Source organism: Neoarius graeffei, chromosome 9 (genome assembly GCF_027579695.1).
Source record: "Neoarius graeffei isolate fNeoGra1 chromosome 9, fNeoGra1.pri, whole genome shotgun sequence".
In the NCBI taxonomy this organism is placed as follows: Eukaryota; Metazoa; Chordata; class Actinopteri; order Siluriformes; family Ariidae; genus Neoarius; species Neoarius graeffei.
Genome location: NC_083577.1, coordinates 4,600,993 through 4,624,439, shown reverse-complemented (window position 1 = coordinate 4,624,439; position 23,447 = coordinate 4,600,993). Strand labels below are relative to the sequence as shown.

Genomic DNA, 23,447 nt, shown 5'->3' with positions numbered 1-23,447 from the left:
AAAAGAAATCCATATCGAAAATTTCTGTGTAGAATGTCGTGATCAATGCAGAAATGGAGGAGGAACGGCAATTTATTTACACCAGTGTCTATCCTACGATCGTCTTTCCTTGCCATCTGACTTTGAAGAGTTAGAATCGGTTACCTGCCATTTAAAATTTCTTCGTTCTCAGCCAGTCGAGATTGGTAGCGTGTACCGTCCATCAAATGCTACTAACTCTCTATCAATGTTTATCAAGTACCTTGAGTCTCTACCTTTGGATAGCTCTGAAATGTGTCTACTTGGTGATTTCAACTCGGATGCGAAATCTTCAAAAGGTAAAAACTTTATGAAGCTAATGTTGGACTTTGGTTTTTCCAGGGACGGATCCAGCCCAAGAATCTGACAGATGCACATTTTCAGAATTATTTTCACTAATTTTACCAAATCGCTATGGATTTTCACAGAAGCATAGAGCACGCAGAGCCCTTTCCGAAGAAGGCAGCCACGGCCCGCCACGACTGCGGATCGGCCCGCTATTCGTCCCCGAAACCCTGCGCGAGTGCGGCTCGCTGAAAACTTTAACGCAAGCCCTGGCTCCAGCTGCGCATGCATGCAGGGATTTAAAAATTCGTAACTCGGCCACTGAAAATTGTAGCTCTGCCAAACATTACAGGCACCTCCCTCTCCCTGAGACCTTTCGAAACAGCCCAGGCACGACCCACTACGGCTCAGCCGGTTATTCGTGGTAAATTTCAACCACTTTCTGGAGCATTTTATCGGTTTGATCTAGATTCTTTGTCTCAGGTCACGCTATACAAAGCATCATGAGAATACAGGTAATTAAGTCAGGGACCCATCACTGCTTACCACAGGTGGCTGGATCCAGAACCATTGGTCTGTAGCCGGCTAGCGCTAAAGTAAACAAACACCCCATGACTGATGCACATATATTTCTGACCAATGCAGGTGGATCAGTCTGGATCCGTCCCTGGCTTTTCACAACGTATTAACAGTCCTACCAGAGTTACATCTAATCCATCTACAGTGACTGATATGGTTTTTCACAAACTCCACTCATCGTGTTACGATTCTGAATATGTCACAACTCTTCTTTATACACTAATATTATGGGGTACTTTGTGTAAATTCATGGCATATAATCCCAGTTAAATTTTCAAATTCAAAATGTGTAAAAGTTCAAAGGGGAAAATGTTCTCGGGCCCAGGCATAAATAAATAAATAGAAATATCCTCAATGAGGCTGCAGCTCGTCCCAGCCACTGTTGTGTGCGAGTTTGAAATCCGATCACTCCTGTAGGAGGAGCAGCGATATCCGTGAAATTGTATATGACCCCTGTGTAGCCGCATCCATGGCAGGTGGCACCACCTGGTGAACAATTCTTGTTGGAATACGTCTTTAGAGTCTTCTGGGTGAGTTTCAGTGAAAACATCCGAGCAGTTTACAAACAGTAGTGTTTAATGTGACGAGTCACCCAAAAATTTCAGACACCCATAAAATTGTAAACATGACCAGCGGCGCAACCGTCTTGACAACTTTTATGCACACCCACCTGGGGAACATGGTCTGCGAGCTTGATTGAAATCTGATCAATCCTGTAGGAGGAGTAGCGATTTTTGTAAATTGTGGACAGATGATGGACGGACCACACGTGCCTGGCCTACGGCCCGATGAGCTAAAAACCCTGACTTCCTCCACAGAGGCCAAAGCTAAAATGAGCTAATTAAAGTCGACTCTATCCATTTCGATGCTGAGAACCAGGACTTTTTCTCTCTCTCATGAAGTCACAAGGTTTCTGTCAGGATGAAAAGAGACACACCCACGCTGACAGACAGGTTATATTTTTTTTATTGTGTATGAGGAGATATTACATCGGTGGCTCATTTTAGCCGAGCTACAAAACGGTCAATGAGCCTCTCTTCATTACAAAGTGACAAAGGTAGAACAGATTCACAACATCGGGTCATCACAGAACGGGAAACGGCTCCGGGGGCTCAGAGAAATCACATTGTCTTTAATATTCTACACCTAGATGCTTTTCCACTTTTTTTTAATAACATCATACAGATAATGGTTTAGACTAAATGAACCATAATATTTGGTTGACCTTTCAGGAACAGTATCCTTAATACATCACAAAATACATTTTTTTTTTAATATCCCAAAGAAGCAAGACTTGCGAGTAGGCATTTAAACAAAACTAAAATCTACAGCTACAAAGAAAAAAAAAAAAATACACCATTAGCGTTTAGCTTGGCGGGATCTCGTCTGTTTCCCCAGTCTGTGTCAGGTGAAAGAAAACAAGGCAGATTCAGGGGGACGTATATACACAAGTCCGTACTGTAAAGGCTATAAAGATTCGCTGCACGTTGTTAAACTGTTGCTCCAGGATCTGATCGCTCCTGTAGGGGATTTGGAGGGACTGAGGGGGTGGGTATGTGTGTGTGTGTGGGGGGGCATTTGGGTGGGCAGAATGGGGGGGGGGGAGGTTGAGGAGAGGAGGAAGGCTGCCAGCATCTATGTGGCGTATCTCGTGGTCCACTGTCGAGCTATCCTGTCATGTTCCGCTCTGTTCGTCAGATACTGAGTGGCTATGCTTCCCACCAGTGGGTCCGCTACAAGAGAGAAAGAGAGAGACGAACAGACAGACACACAGTTAGTGACTTAAGTGCATCAAATCTCCATTTATGTTATGTTTTATCTCTTGGACCAATCACAGCACACTCTCATAATTTCCTGGTCTCTGCTCGGAAATGTTCAGTGGTGTCCCATCCAGGGTTTACTCTCACCTTGCGTTTAGTGTTCCTGGGATCCACGGTGATCCTGACCAGGATAAAGCCCTTACTGAAGATGAAGGAGTCCAACTGTGCTTTTATTAACCTTTATAGCAGAACTACAAACCACTGGAGATTGAGGCGTCTGGCAGAAATGTCACTGGACACCGTTAACAGAAGGCAACTGTGCAACATGCCAACAAGTCCGAGGAATTTTGGCCGATCTATCTTCACAAAACTGGTTTGTGAAACTCAGTCATGATGAAAAACATGTTGAGATTTTTTAAACAACATGGCCGCCACCAACATGCCATTGATCCTAGCAGGGTGGAGCTTGGTTTGCTCAAACAGCTGTGACCTGTGAATGGTTGCAACGGTTTTGATTTGGTTTGTTCAGATAACTGCTTCTCAGGTTGAGCTGAAATTTGGTCTACTCCAGTTGTAACGTACAGACCCGGTCCAACAATACCAATAACTATAAATAAATGGGTCTCCTGCAGTTTATGTGGTCGGTGCTCACACCAGACCGATAACGATCCCTATAGTCCAGGCCTGGGTTTATCCGTATCGGTGAGATTTGCTTCTGGAGCCATTTTTCCAGGCCTGGACCTGATCCGATAAACATCTGACCAATCAGATAATTGTTTCCATGTGACGTTGTCTGAGCACGTACTGTTTTTCTCTGAGCATCTCTGTACATCCTTGTTGCATCATGAAGCCACAGAATACGAATTCACGGAAAACAAAAAATATAATAATACAAAGCACGGATCTTTTATTCACGGATATGTGATTATTTTCCATGAAATATCAATAATAAATTAATAAAGAAAACATATAAATTCAGGTATGATATTTTAATTATGATCTTCAGCAGTCCAAACATTTTAGAATTCTTAATTTTTTATCCGTGATGCATCATCTGTATGAAATCGGTAACCAATCTGTAATATACTGAAACGTCTGTGACCCATCCGTAAATTATTAGCGTCCGTGATGCATCTGTATTAAAATCCATAACCACTCCGTATTTTATTTTATTTTTTTAAATTATATTTCCGTAATCCGTGACCTATCTGTATTTTATCAGCCACCGGAGTGTGTACTGTACATGGGTTGTTTTGGAGTCCAAGCTGTACAGTATGACCCGGAATAACGTGCTACTACTTGGAAAAAACTTCCATGACTACGGTATTCTGCGTTTATTTCCCTGAGTGTCAGGACCAAGTGATATTATAGTGGGGATTATAGTTGTGGTGTTTCTGCTCCAGACTGGAACTAAACTCAGCAGAGGGACAGTCAGAGTTGGAGTTATAGGTGCAGTTATAGTCATCAGTGTTGTGGGTCCGAACTGTAAGCCATAATAACTGAAACAAAGTCAGTATTTGGTGTGAGACGACCATTTGCTTTAAAAAAATAAATAAAACTGTCCGTCTCAGGTCCAGTGAGGTCAGTTTTATGCGGAAATGATCTGTAGGTTTTACTGAGCATCTTACAGAACCAGCCACGGTTCTTCTGGACACTTTGACTGTCACACTCACTTCTTCATTTTACACCGAAACCCAGCAGCCTTCATTATGTTTTCTTTTTTCATCTGAAGAGTGCTCTCTGATGGAATACGCTGCTCAGATACAAACTTTTTTTTTCCCCTGTAACATTTAATTTTGTGCTGGAAAAACCCAAACATTTGGACTTTAAAATGTTTTCTAACTGACTCAGTAATGTGTATATATATATATGCACTGTTCCTATTTTGTCCAAATAGAAATAGTCTACAACAATCGCAAAGGAAAGATCTCATCCAGCCACAAACACAAGCACAGAACTGTATGACGACAGCTTGTCTGAACACATTTTATTTAATAAGGCAGAGAAAATGACAAGAAATATTATTTGCTTGCTCCAGTCTACAGCGTTATGGTCCGATTACTGATGTGATACTGCTTTCAGATAGATTGTCTTTGTGCGGTCTGAAAGTTAATTGGACAGTGACACGGTCTGCGTTGTCTTGGTTCTGTACTCGAATGCACTGGATGTGGATCTCCATCAGCATTGTGTACATTTATCACCGTGTCACATCACTAGAGCATGAGCTTGAAGGTTAAATAATCAGAATCATGTATTTAATTTGTATTCAGTGAATCACATTTTCTGAAGGTTCACTTTAACACTATAAACAGGGATAAACTGTTTGCTTTTAAGATTAAACCATGTTTGTTTTAGGGTTTAGGTTTATTGTGTTTTAAAAGTCTAATTTTCTCTCGAATTTGGCCAATCCCCACCCACCAATCCGCTCTCTTCAGGGATGAGAATGGGACATTTAAAAAAAACTCTGAAATGCCTGACAACTTTCCCGCATTATTTATATATATATATATATATATATATATATATATATATATATATATTAGTGCTGTCAAAAATGTCGCGTTATTATCGCGTTAACTTGACTCAATTTTAACGGCGATAATTTTTTTATCGCGAGATTAACGCTCTGTGACATGATGTAGGTTTTTCATAAGCTTTTGAAACTGCCAGGAACTTGGAACAGAGACTTTGCTTAGAAAAACAATAGCAGCTAGACTGTAATGCCACGCCCCGCACAGCCAGAGTCCTCTGCCCTCCCCCGAAGAGCCACGGTGCTCGGCTTAGGTTTCGTTTTCCCATCGGCGGCTCCAGCCCGACTTTGCAGTGGCTGTGACAAGACGTGTTATGCTCTGCAATAAAAAAAAACCATTGGTACAACCAGTGTTCGAACTATGCCGATATTTTCGGGGGGTCCCTTTTTTTCCCTTGGGGGGGGTGCTTGCGCTTGTCTCAGAGCGCGGATCTCCATCGCGCGCTCACTTCGGATATGCAAATGCTTCCCGTTACACACGATTGCTATGTCAATAAACATCATTTTGCCAATATTTTAGAGACCCCCCCCAACATTTCCCAAATCATGTTTTCAAGGGATCTCATGTCTGTTTCAGGGGATCTCGGATCCCCCGAGTACCCCCGTAGTTCGAACGGTGAGCAAGCCCATTCACTTTTTTATGCTGATAAGAGAACTACAATGGTTTTTAATGTGACAAAAATGTGCGATTAAATTGCGATTAATCACGAGTTAACTATGACAGTCGCGACATTAATCGCAATTAAATATTTTAATCGCTTGACAGCACTAATATATAATGAATGTTTTCAAATTCAATGATGGTTTAAAACGTTTATAAACTTTAAGATAACAAATCCCTACAGATATAATTTTATTTTTATCTATATCGTGAGCGATAATGGAGGTAACCGTAACGATATATTAGATTCCTCCTGACTCTATCTTTGACAATTTCAGTAAAACGTACCTTTGTGCTTTTTTGTTTTGATGTGCTCCTGGACGTTTCTAGCTCCTCTGTTTCCATAATTGATCATATCCGAGCACAGAATACACAGAACCTTTCCCGGCACGTCCACTTTTCGGATATGTTCCGTCAGGCACGTCGTCACAGTTTGTGTCCCTGTCTGCACGGTAACGCTACTATCGAGCCATGCCCATCGGAAACAGTTCTTTATCCCGTTCGATTTATCGATTTCCCTGGCACGATCCTCATTTTTGTGGTCCAAAACTTTCGCCATATTGGCGAAGTAACTTTGAAAACTAACCAAAATAACTAGAACTTAAGAAGTGATCAAAACCGTGTACGTATAGCTTGTTTCTCCGCGAATTGTAGAAGTGAGATGAAACTAGCGCCAAAACGTTGCCGGAAATCGTCGTGAGTTGTCGTTATCATAAATATTGAAGAAAGCAATGATGATTTCCGTTATCACAGCTGCAACTAATTTTGCGATGAGCGTTGCCGAAAGATGCTGGCGGGTGGGCGGTCGGTCCTGCCTGCTTGTGCCACCACAAGCCTCGCCTCGCGCCGACCCCTACCCCCCCCCCCGAAATTTTCTCAACGGATTTACACGTTTCACAAAAATGACATTTTCAGCGGGAAAAACTCGGAATTCTGCAGATCCGCGGAAAATTCTCATCCCTGTCTCTTCTATCATACAGTACGACAGCCATCAACCTGAGAAGGTCAAGTCCAACACGGGTTTCAAACTGCAGCTCCTGCTGCATCACAAGGCAGCGTAACACATTCGCCATCTACATACATGAATTCATAAAGGCCCGTGATTGGCTAGTGTCGCTGTGATTGACAGGTGAGACACAGCGTGCCCTTCGCACACAGACAGCATGGCCAGTTCTGCTCTCTTAGACTCGTGGTTATGGATGGCTGTGGCATCAGCAGGATTCAAACTCACGCTGTCCTGCGGAGAGGACAAACGCTTTTCTGTTGCGCATCTTGGGCAGAGTGTGGTCAAAAACATGGCATTTATTTCGCCAATAAAATAAGTACACTGAAAGGACTTAGTACTGTCAACGGGCTCCTGAAGAACACGAGCGGAGACCTTTTGAGTGCTCCAAAGACCCTTAAAGATTTGAGAATAATTCACCACTAAACTAGATATTTAGGTGTGTGTGTGTCATATGAATCTGTGTGATTTGGTTCATACATCAAAACACGATCATTATCACGACCTTCTCTACTACACTTCACTTGTACAGAAGCGTAAAGGTTTCCACAGTTTTTAGGAACACAAGCTGTGACTTGATGATTTTTCACCTGCTACAGTAACCACCGCTGTCTGTTTGCTGGTTCTTTCGACTGCAGCTCCTGTGTAATGATTTCATTTTATAAAACGTGCTGCTGCGGTGATAAATGATGCTGAAACGTTTGTCTATTTCAACTAGGAGAAGAAAGCAAGTACACAGTCATTTTGTCAGCTCCTTCAGCAAAATCACGTCGATAAATATGACTAATGGGCCGTGTCAAGATCAGGATACTTCAACACAGATGTTTTGTATCAAATGATAAAATTAGGTTATGGATCAAGATGGCTCCAAGACAATACCTGGGACTGGTATCTGGCCAAAACCAGTATAAAATGGTGGCTCGGATATCGGAGGAAAAAAAAAAAAAAAAGATCTTGACTCGGTGCCTAAAAATGGAGCTCCTGACGTAGCAAAATATTCCCAAGGGCACAAAATCTCCCTGAATAGAATAATAATATTACAGCACCACGAATGAACCACTGAATTGTGTCGTGTCGTGTTTTTCACATCAGTAAATCAGTGCACTGTCTTGTGACACTAGGGGTGTTCACACGGCAACTTTTACTCCGGTGTATCACCGGGGCTGCCCCGGTAGAGCGCTCACACGGTACAAAGTTATCCCGGTGTCGCCCCTGAAAGCTGCTTAAACTGGTGCAAATCTAACCCTGCTCGGGAGGTGGTTTAAGAAATTTACTCCGGAGTAAATGCTAGTTTGCAGGGCAGCACCGATATAAAATGGGACGTCTGAACGCTACAGAGGTAGACTCGCTATGCGTGAGGAGAGTTGATTACATACGGGCATTGCATAATTTGCATCCTGGTATTTTGTGCTTCCAAAATGGCGAATATCAACAACAGGACTGCGTGTCTTCCAGTGTTGCCAGATTGGGCGGTTTTAAGTGCAGTATTAGGTTTTAAGTTTGGCGGATTTGAACATATTTTGGGCTGGAAAACATCAGCAGTATCTGGCAACACTGGTGTCTTCATCCACGTTGTTTTCCCGGTGCTTGGTGATGCCATGACAACCGGGAAAAGGAAGTACATTTTCACGCATGCGCATATTTCATTTCCGCATTATTACTATCGTATAGCACGGTCGCAAAAACTGCCGTGTGAACGCCAGTGGGGCTGCACCGGTGCTAACACGCTTCTCTGTAGTAAGCAGGTTTGTGACGTGTGAACGCTCCACAAAATTTACACCGGTGTAAGATATATCGCAGCAAAATACATCGGTGCAGCATCGATGCAAATATGTGCCGTGTGAACACCCCTAGAGTGATCCCAGTAATGAGAGACACATCGCAGTTATGATACAGATGTCACCTCATGCCATGCGCCAGAAACAACACCACCACATTTATTATGGTGTGACTCTGCTGGACAGCAGTGAACCAGCGCTTTCACTTTACACCACTACTGTAGAGTCACCATCCGATATCATGCTCCATACGTCAAATAGCTGTGTGGTTACATCTTTAACATCCACGTGTGTTGGAGCTCGGAGCACACAGCGGCAGATTGCAAAGTGTGCGCACACCATTAGAACTAATCCCCATGCACCTGTTCCTGATTTGAGTGCAATCACAGCGCATACATTTATATAAGGACTCTGAGTAACACACAGACTTTGTGAAAGCCTTGTATTTGTATCTCTTTTTCTGGTTTTAACCCTGTTTGTGTTTTTGGACTGTGAGTATTGTATTCCCTCTGATATCCTGTCTGCGCCTCACTCCACCCCTGACTGTTTTTGTCTCCGCTTTGGATCTGTTTGCTTGCGTGCTTTCAGTAAAACTCTTCCTGCGAAACTCTTACATCCGTCTATCACTCTTACACGACACAAACTGTCAACTGTCCAACAAGTGAGTGGACTAACAAACCTGTTTTAACTCTTTTTTTTTTTTTTTAAATGAAACTGTTGTGAATATTTTCTGTAAAATGTGTTACTCAATAAATAATCCCACATTATTTAAAAAATAATAATTAAAAATAAGTGAGCAATTCCAGCGTTATGGATGTGACATTTGGACTCAAAATGGCAACAACTGACCTAGCTAATTTTTATTCCTTTCCAGTATTTTAAAATTTGTTGTATATTTTTAAGACTTCTCATATTGGAGAAGTCATGGGAAAAAAAGAATTCCCATAGTACATTTAGAACTCTAGAAAATGCCAAAAAAGACATGCGTTATGGATGTGACGGAAAAAATACCCCATTTCCAGGGTGACTACACATATTCATCAAACTCTGTGAAATTGCAAACATAATATCCAAATGCAGGCATGCATTTAATAAAGGAGTCTTAGCTGAAAATAAAAAAAGCCTTTGTTTAAAATATTTTCTATTTTAAGCAGAATCTAGGAAGAAAAAATCAGCGTTATGGATGTGACATAATTCCGTTATGGATGTGACGCATCTGAAATAGACATGGCATATGTTTAGAAAATCAGCAATTTAACCACCATAACCCTTTGAAAAACTCTCTAAATATCAGCTAAAACTATCAAAGTTCTTAAATAATATTTAGGATGGCTATTGTTTTGCTGTTTTGTGGATTTTAGCATACATTTCTGTGGCTTGTGGCAATAATATAGAATTGTACATGATCAAAGTTGATTGTAGCTTGGGTTTTACATTATAAGAAAGAAAGACTGACAGTGACATATTAGGTTGGTTACAAATTGGTTCAACTTATTCACATCTGTAAAATACAGGCCTAGGTGATATCTCTGGGAGTGGTTTTGATGTATTACATGTTGCTTTATTTTTGCATGGTGAGGTTGACATTTACATGGAATTGCCCAAGTGCTGGATGAAAAACCATCTATCTTATGTAAATAAAGATACAAATTTTGTTCTCTGGTGGTCAAGTGTTTATATGAGATACATTGCCTTGCACTTACGGTCAAGTTCCCTGCGGTGGGACATGTTCGCACGTCGTACGGTTGCAAAAGCCATCAAAAATCACGTCGATTCGTTCTCTTAAGTATGAGGCGCCGCTCTGCGCAGAGGAGCTCTGCTAATATCTCATCTCATCTCATTATCTGTAGCCGCTTTATCCTTCTACAGGGTCGCAGGCGAGCTGGATCCTATCCCAGCTGACTACGGGCGAAAGGCGGGGTTCACCCTGGACAAGTCGCCAGGTCATCACAGGGCTGACACATAGACACAGACAACCATTCACACTCACATTCACACCTACGCTCAATTTAGAGTCACCAGTTAACCTAACCTGCATGTCTTTGGACTGTGGGGGAAACCGGAGCACCCGGAGGAAACCCACGCGGACACGGGGAGAACATGCAAACTCCGCACAGAAAGGCCCTCGCCGGCCCCGGGGCTCAAACCCAGGACCTTCTTGCTGTGAGGCGACAGCGCTAACCACTACACCACCGTGCCGCCCCCTCTGCTAATATAACTGCTATTTTACTGAAAAAATCAGATCTTTCTTTCTTTTTTTATTTTTAAATGAGAAGTGATATACAGAGGACTGGATCTGGCAGGATTGATTTTTATTATATTTAGACTTCATTATATTTGCAGCACAAGTGCTTTTTGTGTGAAACAGCTACTGAATCAAAAAGCTAAGATCAGATTGATAAGACTGAGTGATACGACAATATAAAAAATACACTGTGAAAATTGGCACGATACACGATTCTGAGACACTTTTTTTTCACATTTTTTAAAACAGAAATTACAAACTGTCGAAGTGGATTTGCGAAAGTTTTCAGTCTTTACATTTGACAAATGTGTAAAAAAAACAACAACAAAAGTTTAAATTTTTTACAGTCCCCCTCCAAAACTTTTCAGTGTTAAATTATTTTTGTATGCATTCAATAAAAGTGTTTAAAGGAGATACACAGAACCTTTATTTTTAAATAAGTTTCTGAGTGGATAGTATCTCCAGCCGTGACTCTTGTATGCTGCATCAGTGGGAATAAAAATATATATTTGAGAGTTAAAATCGACCGCAAAGTTGTGACTGGCGCTGCCCCGCTGAGCCAGCCAGCCCTGAGTGCGTGACGTCACAGCGGGAACCGGTTTTAAGGCCGAGGCCTTTTACAGCTACAGACCAAAGCCATATAAACAAACATTTATGCTGAAAATAAGAAATACCATCACCGACTTGCTCAACTAAAGCCCTATTCGCACGGGATTAGTATTACCTGTGAACCTCTGGCGATTTGTAATAATTGCAGAGAATGTCTGAGATGTTAGTCCCGTGCGAATGCGCCATGTCTGTAATTTGTAAAGTAATAATTCTGCCACAAATTACCTACTATATTTTGTCAAACACAGACGTCCAGTGACAATACTAGTCCCGTGCGAATACGCATGTCCGTGTTTGTTATTGTAATTGCGCGCGTTTTATATCTTTTCCGGTTACTGTGAGTAGGCTAATGGAGGCTACGGTTGAAATTTTCATGAGTACTGTTTTAGGGGCAAGTGGTAGTCGTGCCCCATACCACACTACATGGAATCCGCTTCCCAAAAACAGCAAGAAATCCAAGAGGAGAGCTCAGAGATTTTTGACCTGGATGACTTGTGTGGCTGCTTTCGGTAAGGAACATTTTTAATATTTCATAGCCAGGCCATATCCTCCATGGACATAGCAATATTGATGGCTATCTGAAGTTGTGGCCTATGACTTTTTGCCTGTCAATGACGGGCATTTCTTATTAATTCCTAATAGGTTGGATACTTGGTGCTATTTTTATGCCAACTGTTTTTAATCCTTATTTGTTAATTTATCCATATACTTACTATAGTAATATGTCAACACTGCCAACATGCGAATTACGTCCCGAGGCGCGGGGCTAGCGCGCCCTGCCCGCACTGGTTCTTTGGGGGGAGGGCAGAGGACTCTGCCTGTAAAGTTTGGGGATGCTGGGACCCCCCCTGCCCGAGCTACGAGCATTCAAAGTCGGGCTGGAGCCGCCGATGGGAAAACGAAACTGAAGCAGAGCACCGTGGCTCTTCGTCCCGAGGCGCGGGGCTAGCACGCCCTGCCCGCGCCGGTTCTTTGGGGGGAGGGCAGAGGCCTCTGGCTGTCAAGTGCAGCGGAAGTACAGGATGTTACGACATATCCGGTCGTGATGTCTGTAAATTGAGTAAATTACGGACTTTGCTTATCCCGTGCGAATGCAAGGGATTTAACACAGAGGTTGGGTGGGAATTTACAAATTACTATAGGTTCACAGGTAATACTAATCCCGTGCGAATAGGGCTTAAGACTGATTTGACTTCACTGATTGTGGGTTGACTCTCATTAAAACAGGATGGGTGTTATAACTTATGCAACACACATGTACATGCATGCATTTTCACTGATAAAACGTAAAAGGCTCATTAAATAATCAGATGAACTGAGACAATCACATTCTGAAGCAAATTAAATAATCTTATACCGCTAACTTAAACACACAATACAAGTTACATGGATTAATCTAAATGCAGGGAAACGACGTGCTGTTTTTTTTAATCCAAATGAGAGTCGGAGCTTACCCGTCTGTGTTCTCGCTTCTTGAAGGCTGATCTTGTGGCCGATTGTTTTGAAACAATCTGACTGTCAGTTGTTCGTTCAGTTCTCCGTTCATTCGCTTCTTCCACGTAAGGGCGAGATGGCAGTGATATCCAGTTTAGAAATCAGACGGCTGCTCCACTCATTCTCCATACAGAGTACTCCACCATTACTGCTCAGCTCAGGCAATTAGTGTTGTGACGTTCGTGAACGAACCGATCCTTCTGAACGGCTCCTAGGCATGAACGATGAGAACCGAGTCTCGAGCTGGGGGAGCCGTTCTTTCTGTCGTTCTTTTTTGCCCAAGGACAAGAAGTAGGCTAAACAGCATTTGCCTTTTATTTATTCAAGTTTTATCTGTTTGCCTAATAGTTCAAATTGTTTTGTATATAGTTTATAATGTTGTTGTGTGATATTAATGATAATATTGTGGGAAAACTACTTTGCACGGACGTTCATTTAATTTATTCTATCATCATTTTGTTTGTTCTATTTTTGTGTATTTTATTTATTTATCTGTTTGTTTAGTTGTATCTATTTTTCTAATAATAATATATTTTTTTGCATTAATAGTTTGTTTTTTCCTATTAAAATAATCTTGTGTTCTTGTTATAACTTTATCTATTTATCTGACTGTTTAGTTGTATCTATTTTTGTTACAATTTCAATATTTTTAATATAGAAAGTTTGTTTTTTTCTATTAAAATGTTCTTGTGTGATAACTAGTTCTTGTGTTATATTTATTGTAGTTGTATCCATTTTGTATCTCAGACTTAAATATTTTTGTAAAACAAGTGTTTTTCTATAAAATATTCTTGCGTTCTTGATAACTATGTTCTTGAGTGGGTTCTTTTTTTTTTACAGAAAAGCCGTTCTGCATGGACATTCATTGAAGCCCTCATTGTTTTTTAATGGTTATTTATGAGCGTTTAGGGGTTACAATAATGTAAGTCTAGGTTGCTTTATATAAAAGGTATGTCCAGAAATATTGATGTCACTGTCTAAGCAGAGGGATCTGGCTTCTTTAGACGCTGTCTTCTTAAAACTGAATAAATATTTAAAAAGAGCCAAATGAGCCAGTCTTTTGAACGGCTCTTTTCAAAGAACGGATCACAAAGATGCGGATCCCATCAAAGAGCCATAAATCCCATCTCTACAGGCAATTACTAAAACCCGGGACGGAACGGGATGTCACCGGTTTTAGCAACAACCGCAGGGAGGTCACTGCTCGAGCGATATGTCCTGCCCCGTTCTGTCCCAGGTTTTAGCAACAACTCTCGATTCACGCTCCAGGAGAACTGGTGCAACTGAACTCGCTTTAAAAAATTTAAATAAAATAAATACTTTCCTTTTCCTTTAATTGTTGGTCCTGCACCCTCTTTCAATCCGGGCTTATAGCCAACGCTCCTCAACAGATCAGAGGTCTCGTACGAGTCTTCAGTAAAATGTGCAGAGCAGAGGAGGGACCACTTCGTAGGTGCCCAGTGTGCCCGTGAACTTCTCACAAAACGCGTTCAAATCTTTGCAGTTTGAACATTCTTGGGCCGTGAATGCAACGTAAATCCACCTTCTGTCGTGTTGCAACACATCTGTGTGGCATGGCGATAAATTAGCTCAAAATGGAGGCTCGGCGTTGCAGTCAGCTCTGTGTTTTAGTATAGCGGAAATGGCGATGAGACCGACAGACTTCCTGCTGTGATGTTACGGACATCAAGGTCATTCACTCAGACCGCTACCTATATAAATCACTTTAATCATAAAAATTACTATATTAGATTTATTGTAAAACACTTAAAGCTATTCCTGTGCCATTCTTGAGGTCTCAAGGCATTTATAAACGAAAGTGAGGCCATGGTTCTGCGTATATGCTTTAAGGTTTTGTTTTTTTTTTTTAAATGAGGCATGACTACTTTTGCTAGCAGTCTGTTAGAAAGATTAGACAGTACATCACTGTACAAATCACCAATCATAAAAATAACCTGAAATGTCACATTTATTTTTTTCGTGGTCCAAATCCTACGCTCTGATTGGCTGGTGAGCAGGTCTGTATCCTACGATACGGACCCCAGTTACGGACCCCGGTTACGGACCTCTGGCGACTCGCTCGTTCACAACAACAAACATAGTAGAATTTTTTGTCAACATTTATCTTTTTTTTAAAACAAGATTTATTTATCAGATTATCAAAAATCTTATAAATGTTTGCCAGCATTTTTCAGGAGAATAGCATTAATTTTACAGCATGGATAGCGATAACGACAGTGTTCACAGCAAAAGCGAGTTTTACTCCCCTGAGGAAGAAGAAATAAAAGAAAACATTTCAGGAGAAAGCTAAAAACCTGTAACTGTTGCTAACGCCGAGCAGAAACATGGCTGAATCCTGAATGACTCCTATTTGAATGAATAGAGGATGATTTGAATGAATTTGAATGAGGATTCAAAATGGCGGCTCGCCTCGGCTCGGTTTTCCCTTTCGGGCGCTCTCGTTTTCTGTTAGAATTTGGTAAATATGTTATTTACCAGCTTAAGGTCAGTCCGTATGGTGAAATACCGTGACCTCAGCCTTGAATACTGACCTCGGCACAGAGGGCCTCACTCAGTACTTTCAAGACCTCGGTCACGGTATTTCACCATACGGACCGACCTTAAGCTGGTAAATAATATATTTATTTCTGTCATACTGTTTCCACCTGATGGATGAGTATCCGTATCGGCTGATACTCAAACTCTTGGTGTCAGTATTGATATTGGAAAAGGAAAACCGGTATCGTGCCATCTCCGGTAACTAACTGTTTGACTCATGCTGACTTTTACATTTTGAACTCAACAGTTTCCTGTAACTATTCTTCACTCATACGGGCAAAAGACTCCGAGTCTGAGAATGGATGGGAATATGCACTGAAATACTGAAGGTGCATGAAGGCACACGTGAGCACCCTTTCAAACCCAAACAAAGAAATGAGAGGCAGCCTTGTGGGCATAATCAAAAACACACCAGCATCATTCCTATACCTAGGCATGGGTGGATTAATCAATACCCCACAAGCCTGAAGGTCCAATGAAGGTACAGTCACCTGCTGATAGAACAGTTACACTTCAGAGAGAAGGGGAGGGTTAGAAAGAGAGCGCAATGGGGGGTAGTGAGAGAGAGAGAGAGAGGGGAGGGGATAGAGAGAGAGGGGGTAGTCAGAGAGAGAGAGATAGAGTGAGGGGTAGTCAGAGAGAGAGAGAGAGAGAGAGAGAGAGTGAGGGGATAGTCAGAGAGACAGAGAGAGAGAGAGAGAGAGAGTGTGAGGGGTAGTCAGAGAGAGAGAGAGAGTGAGTGAGGGGGTAGTCAGAGAGAGAGAGAGAGAGTGAGGGGGTAGTCAGAGAGAGAGAGAGAGAGTGAGGGGGTAGTCAGAGAGAGAGTGAGGGGGTAGTCAGAGAGAGAGAGAGTGAGGGGGTAGTCAGAGAGAGAGAGTGTGAGGGGGTAGTCAGAGAGAGAGAGAGAGAGAGAGAGAGAGTGAGGGGGTAGTCAGAGAGAGAGAGAGAGAGAGAGAGAGAGAGAGAGAGAGAGAGTGTGTGAGGGGGTAGTCAGAGAGAGAGAGAGAGAGAGAGAGAGAGAGAGAGAGAGAGTGTGAGGGGGTAGTCAGAGAGAGAGAGAGTGTGAGGGGGTAGTCAGAGAGAGAGAGAGAGAGAGAGAGAGAGAGAGAGAGAGAGTGTGAGGGGGTAGTCAGAGAGAGAGAGAGAGAGAGAGAGAGTGAGTGAGGGGTAGTCAGAGAGAGAGAGTGAGTGAGTGAGGGGGTAGTCAGAGAGAGAGAGAGAGAGAGAGAGGGGGTAGTCAGAGAGAGAGAGAGAGAGAGAGAGAGAGAGATTTGTTAAAAGTATAAAGCGTACACTATCAGGAGAGGATAACGCTCCACCACTCTCCCTCTCAGTCTCTCATTTATTTCCCATAAAAATACAGACTGTATTCCTGCACAGAATTATCAGCTCATCATGTTTTACGTTCGTCTGAGGTAAGCGAGCTTCAGGACGAGCACGCTGGAGCGCTGACGTTCTCTGGGGGTTCCAGAGGGAGCGTATGATCTATACTGCACCTCGCAGGTGGACAACAGCTAATGAAGCTCACAGAAGTTTAGGTGCGTTTTTTCTTCCCCTAAAATAAGTTCTGACATCAGTGAATCCCAACTGAGCAATGCTGTCTGTCCATGACTGATGCAGGACAATAACATTTTCTACAGTCAGGTGCTAAAGCACAGAGCAGCTGTGTGATTATTCTGTTCCTAAAGCCTCGGTGCTGACGCAGCACACACACACACACACACACGCGCACACACACACGCGCACACACACACGCGCACACACACACGCGCACACACACGCACGCACACGCACGCACACGCACGCACGCACGCACGCACGCACGCGCGCGCACGCACGCACGCACGCACACACACACACACACACACACACACACACACACACACGCGGCCTCAACTGGGGATCTGAAACTGGAGCCTCGAGGCCAAATGCGCACTGAGCTTCTGTCTGGCTGTTTTTAGTTACTGATCGCTCCGAGTTGAGCTGCGTCAGAAATTAGATCACACAGAAATGGTGATAAAAACAGGCCAAATGAAACACTTCCTCAAACTGTCTCACTCCAGCTCACCTGCTAATAACGGCTTAACTTCGAATGGGAAAGTGCCTCACTATTTTCACTCTCGTATCTCTCAAAGTGACCCATTTTACATTTTCTACCGAAAGTGGAAAGATTTGTTTTTGCAGTATGGCTCTAACCAAACCAAGCAGCGTATAACTGTTTTATTCTACCCACATTCACTGGATTTTGAGAAACAGAGCATTTTTGTTTTTGCAAATTCTAGAAATAAAAACTTTATACAAAACATCCGACAAAATAATTTGTACTTAGTCGGACTTCTTAACACCCTATCAGTGGAGGCACAAATTGACTTTAGTGTTGTTTTTTTGTAGAAAGCACCGTCTCGCTGTCGTGCCGAGGTATTAGAATAGCTTTAGACATTTATTTAATTCTTCCTCAGAGATTTCAGTTCTGTAATTTTCAAACTTCTTTGAGCTTTTGAATCAGTCTAAAACAATTATTCACAATTCTTTAAAAATTAAAGGAAAGTTCTTACCATCAAATACTTTTATTCAAATACCATCAAATACTTTTTGTTGCAGTTTTGTTTTCGAGGAGAGTTTTTATTTCATCCTCGGATGGTTCAGCAACACACTCTGCCATTTTTGTTTTTCTCTACTCATGGTATATGAGCTGATAGTCTAGTAGTAGAGTAGCCGATCAGAGTGTGCGATTGCTCATATCCAGTGAATGTGGATAGAATAATATACAGTACATCATTACATACCAAGTTAGATGTGACACTTTATTATAGACCTATCCTTTCTTGGTCAAAGTTACCAGCCTTTTTTTCCTCTTTTCAGGTCATTTTGGCCTCGTTTTCAGAGGCCAAAATTTCACTGCATCCTTAATAAATCTAGTTCACTGATGTTCATTAAACATCTGTCTAATGTCAGCGAGTCTCGTTGTACTTGAGACTGGGTTCAAGGCCACTTTTTGAAGGTCTTGGTCTCGTCTCGGAATCAACCACATTTTTATTTGGTCTTGTCTCAGTCTCGGACACAGAGGATTCGGGATTTTATTTCAAGACCACAAGTGCAGGGATTTCACTAAGTTGCCTGTGTATTGTGTGATTTATTTGTTAACATTGTTACTGTGATTAGATGTAAAACTTCCTGCTTCAAATGCAATCAATAGCATGACTCATTGCCAATTTGAAATTTTTCTTCCTTTTAATGGCTGTCACCCCTCCCCAAGTCAAGTCCTGGTCTTGACTCGGTCTCGCCTTGCCCTGGTCTTGGTCTCGACTCGAGATCAACCCCTCAGAGTCTTGGTCTCGACTCGAGATCAACCCCTCAGAGTCTTGGTCTCGACTCGAGATCAACCCCTCAGAGTCTTGGTCTCGACTCGAGATCAACCCCTCAGAGTCTTGGTCTCGACTCGAGATCAACCCCTCAGAGTCTTGGTCTCGACTCGAGATCAACCCCTCAGAGTCTTGGTCTCGACTCGAGATCAACCCCTCAGAGTCTTGGTCTCGACTCGAGATCAACCCCTCAGAGTCTTGGTCTCGACTCGAGATCAACCCCTCAAAGCCTTGGTCTCGACTCGAGATCAACCCCTCAAAGTCTTGGTCTCGACTCGAGATCAACCCCTCAAAACCTTGGTCTCGACTCGAGATCAACCCCTCAAAACCTTGGTCTCGACTTGAGATCAACCCCTCAGAATCTTGGTCTCGACTTGAGATCAACCCCTCAGAGTCTTGGTCTCGACTCGAGATCAACCCCTTAGAGTCTTGGTCTCGACTCGAGATCAACCCCTCAGAGTCTTGGTCTCGACTCGAGATCAACCAACCCCTCAGAGTCTTGGTCTCGACTTGATCTCAACCCCTCAAAGTCTTGGTCTCGACTTGAGATCAACCAACCCCTCAAAGCCTTGGTCTCGACTCGAGATCAACCCCTCAAAGCCTTGGTCTCGACTCGAGATCAACCCCTCAAAGTCTTGGTCTCGACTCGAGATCAACCCCTCAAAACCTTGGTCTCGACTCGAGATCAACCCCTCAAAACCTTGGTCTCGACTTGAGATCAACCCCTCAGAGTCTTGGTCTCGACTTGAGATCAACCCCTCAGAGTCTTGGTCTCGACTCGAGATCAACCCCTTAGAGTCTTGGTCTCGACTTGAGATCAACCCCTCAGAGTCTTGGTCTCGACTCGAGATCAACCCCTTAGAGTCTTGGTCTCGACTTGAGATCAACCAACCCCTCAGAGTCTTGGTCTCGACTTGATCTCAACCCCTCAAAGTCTTGGTCTCGACTTGAGATCAACCAACCCCTCAGAGTCTTGGTCTCGACTTGATCTCAACCCCTCAAAGTCTTGGTCTCGACTTGAGATCAACCAACCCCTCAAAGTCTTGGTCTCGACTCGAGATCAACCCCTCAAAGCCTTGGTCTCGACTCGAGATCAACCCCTCAGAGTCTTGGTCTCGACTCGAGATCAACCCCTCAGAGTCTTGGTCTCGACTCGAGATCAACCCCTCAGAGTCTTGGTCTCGACTCGAGATCAACCCCTCAAAGTCTTGGTCTCGACTTGATCTCAACCCCTCAAAGCCTTGGTCTCGACTTGATCTCAACCCCTCAAAGCCTTGGTCTCGACTTGAGATCAACCCCTCAAAGCCTTGGTCTCGACTTGAGATCAACCCCTCAAAGCCTTGGTCTCGACTTGAGATCAACCCCTCAAAGCCTTGGTCTCGACTCGAGATCAACCCCTCAGAGTCTTGGTCTCGACTCGAGATCAACCCCTCAGAGTCTTGGTCTCGACTCGAGATCAACCCCTCAGAGTCTTGGTCTCGACTCGAGATCAACCCCTCAAAGTCTTGGTCTCGACTTGATCTCAACCCCTCAAAGCCTTGGTCTCGACTTGATCTCAACCCCTCAAAGCCTTGGTCTCGACTTGAGATCAACCCCTCAAAGCCTTGGTCTCGACTTGAGATCAACCCCTCAAAGCCTTGGTCTCGACTTGAGATCAACCCCTCAAAGCCTTGGTCTCGACTTGAGATCAACCCTTCAAAGCCTTGGTCTCGACTTGAGATCAACCCTTCAAAGCCTTGGTCTCGACTTGAGATCAACCCTTCAAAGCCTTGGTCTCGACTTGAGATCAACCCTTCAAAGCCTTGGTCTCGACTTGAGATCAACCCCTCAAAGCCTTGGTCTCGACTTGAGATCAACCCCTCAAAGCCTTGGTCTCGACTTGAGATCAACCCTTCAAAGCCTTGGTCTCGACTTGAGATCAACCCTTCAAAGCCTTGGTCTCGACTCGAGATCAACCCTTCAAAGCCTTGGTCTCGACTCGAGATCAACCCCTCAGAGTCTTGGTCTCGACTCGAGATCAACCCCTCAGAGTCTTGGTCTCGACTCGAGATCAACCCCTCAGAGTCTTGGTCTCGACTCGAGATCAACCCCTCAGAGTCTTGGTCTCGACTCGAGATCAACCCCTCAAAGCCTTGGTCTCGACTCGAGATCAACCCCTCAAAGCCTTGGTCTCGACTCGAGATCAACCCCTCAAAGCCTTGGTCTCGACTCGAGATCAACCCCTCAAAGCCTTGGTCTCGACTCGAGATCAACCCCTCAGAGTCTTGGTCTCGACTCGAGATCAACCCCTCAGAGTCTTGGTCTCGACTCGAGATCAACCCCTCAAAGCCTTGGTCTCGACTCGAGATCAACCCCTCAAAGCCTTGGTCTCGACTTGAGATCAACCCCTCAGAGTCTTGGTCTCGACTTGAGATCAACCCCTCAGAGTCTTGGTCTCGACTTGAGATCAACCCCTCAAAGTCTTGGTCTCGACTTGAGATCAACCAACCCCTCAAAGTCTTGGTCTCGACTTGAGATGAACCCCTCAAAGCCTTGGTCTCGACTTGATCTCAACCCCTCAAAGCCTTGGTCTCGACTTGATCTCAACCCCTCAAAGCCTTGGTCTCGACTGGAGATCAACTCCTCAAAGCCTTGGTCTCGACTTGACATCAACCCTTCAAAGCCTTGGTCTCGACTTGAGATCAACCCTTCAAAGCCTTGGTCTCGACTTGAGATCAACTCTTCAAAGCCTTGGTCTCGACTTGAGATCAACCCTTCAAAGCCTTGGTCTCGACTCGAGATCAACCCCTCAGAGTCTTGGTCTCGACTCGAGATCAACCCCTCAGAGTCTTGGTCTCGACTCGAGATCAACCCCTCAAAGCCTTGGTCTCGACTCGAGATCAACCCCTCAAAGTCTTGGTCTCGACTTGAGATCAACCAACCCCTCAAAGTCTTGGTCTCTACTTGAGATGAACCCCTCAAAGTCTTGGTCTCGACTTGAGATCAACCCCTCAAAGTCTTGGTCTCGACTTGATCTCAACCCCTCAAAGCCTTGGTCTCGACTTGAGATCAACCCCTCAAAGCCTTGGTCTCGACTTGAGATCAACCCCTCAAAGCCTTGGTCTCGACTTGAGATCAACCCCTCAAAGCCTTGGTCTCGACTTGAGATCAACCCCTCAAAGCCTTGGTCTCGACTTGAGATCAACCCTTCAAAGCCTTGGTCTCGACTTGAGATCAACCCTTCAAAGCCTTGGTCTCGACTTGAGATCAACCCTTCAAAGCCTTGGTCTCGACTTGAGATCAACCCTTCAAAGCCTTGGTCTCGACTTGAGATCAACCCCTCAGAGTCTTGGTCTCGACTTGAGATCAACCCCTCAGAGTCTTGGTCTCGACTTGAGATCAACCCCTCAGAGTCTTGGTCTCGACTTGAGATCAACCCCTCAGAGTCTTGGTCTCGACCTGAGATCAACCCCTCAGAGTCTTGGTCTTGACTCGAGATCAACCCCTCAGAGTCTTGGTCTTGTCTCAGTCTCGATACACTCCGGGCTTGGTCATGGCTTGGCCTTGGTTGTGGTGGTCTTGACTCCAACACTCATGTCAACTAAGTTGAGCATGCACTGATGTAGTTTAATTCATATTTTCCCATTTACCCTGATCGACAGCCAACGCTGCATCTTTCAAGTGGGAAAATCATCTCTAGATGAGTGTATCGTGTGAATGATTGATTACTAATGACAGATGAGGGGAAGGGTGTGGGGCTTCCAGGGGTCGGTTAATATCAGAGTGTTCAAACCCAACACCAACAAAACCGTCAAAGCATTCCAGGTTCATTCGCTGATTGGTTCATTTTAGGGATAAAAAAAAAAGTGATGTTTTGCATTATTTTGAGTGATACCTCATACACGCATCCTCCGACGTTTAAACACAGAGCTCTGATATACGATTCATGAAGGCTGATAAGTTGTCACTTTCTAATAGATAACAGTGACTGATATCAGAGCTTTTATACACACATCGTTACTTCCCTAACAACTACTTAAACATTCAAGTCTGCTTTTGTACCAGTTGTTTAGTTTTTCCTCCATTTTCTGGTACGTTATGGTTGGAGCTTTGCGAGCAAAGCCTCAGCAAAATTAACTTATGATGTCATGAAAATATCTGAAATACTGCCAAGATAAGCAGGTGCCAGTTCGCTGAGTTCTGAGATACACACATTAGTTTTTTTGTGCTGTGTTTAATGTTGCACTCTAATGTGAGCAGGTGTTAGCCGTGTGGTTTACTTACACCCGTATTGTGACACTGAATGATTTTCATAATATTGTATTATGGGCATGTTATCTTCATGGGGTTTATGAGGTCTGTCTCTGTCCAACCAAAGAAACTGATGAAATGTATTTCCATGTTTGCTAAGGAAATAAGATACAGTGTAGTATTTTCAAGTCTATTTTCTAAGTAACTGATGTGTTTTCTTTTGTACTTGCTGCACAATTGGACACATTCATCACATCTACATGGTGTTTACACCATTAGCATGTTCTCGCTTCTGTGTTTTGCACTGATACAGTACTAATAACGTGCTGGTGAA

The 23,447-nt window shown here is 43.5% G+C and overlaps 1 protein-coding gene across 2 annotated transcripts in view; it reads right to left on the bottom strand.

Moving 5' to 3' along the window:
- Positions 1-1,830: 1,830 nt before the first annotated feature.
- The window catches only part of ube2e3 (ubiquitin-conjugating enzyme E2E 3 (UBC4/5 homolog, yeast)), a 177,157-nt gene continuing 155,540 nt past the window's right edge, over positions 1,831-23,447 (bottom strand). For both annotated transcript variants that reach the window (XM_060928964.1, XM_060928963.1), the window contains exon 6: positions 1,831-2,615. In XM_060928964.1, the coding sequence (XP_060784947.1) occupies positions 2,518-2,615 (98 nt within the window). In that variant the 3' untranslated portion in view covers positions 1,831-2,517. The remainder of the gene's footprint in view (positions 2,616-23,447) is intronic.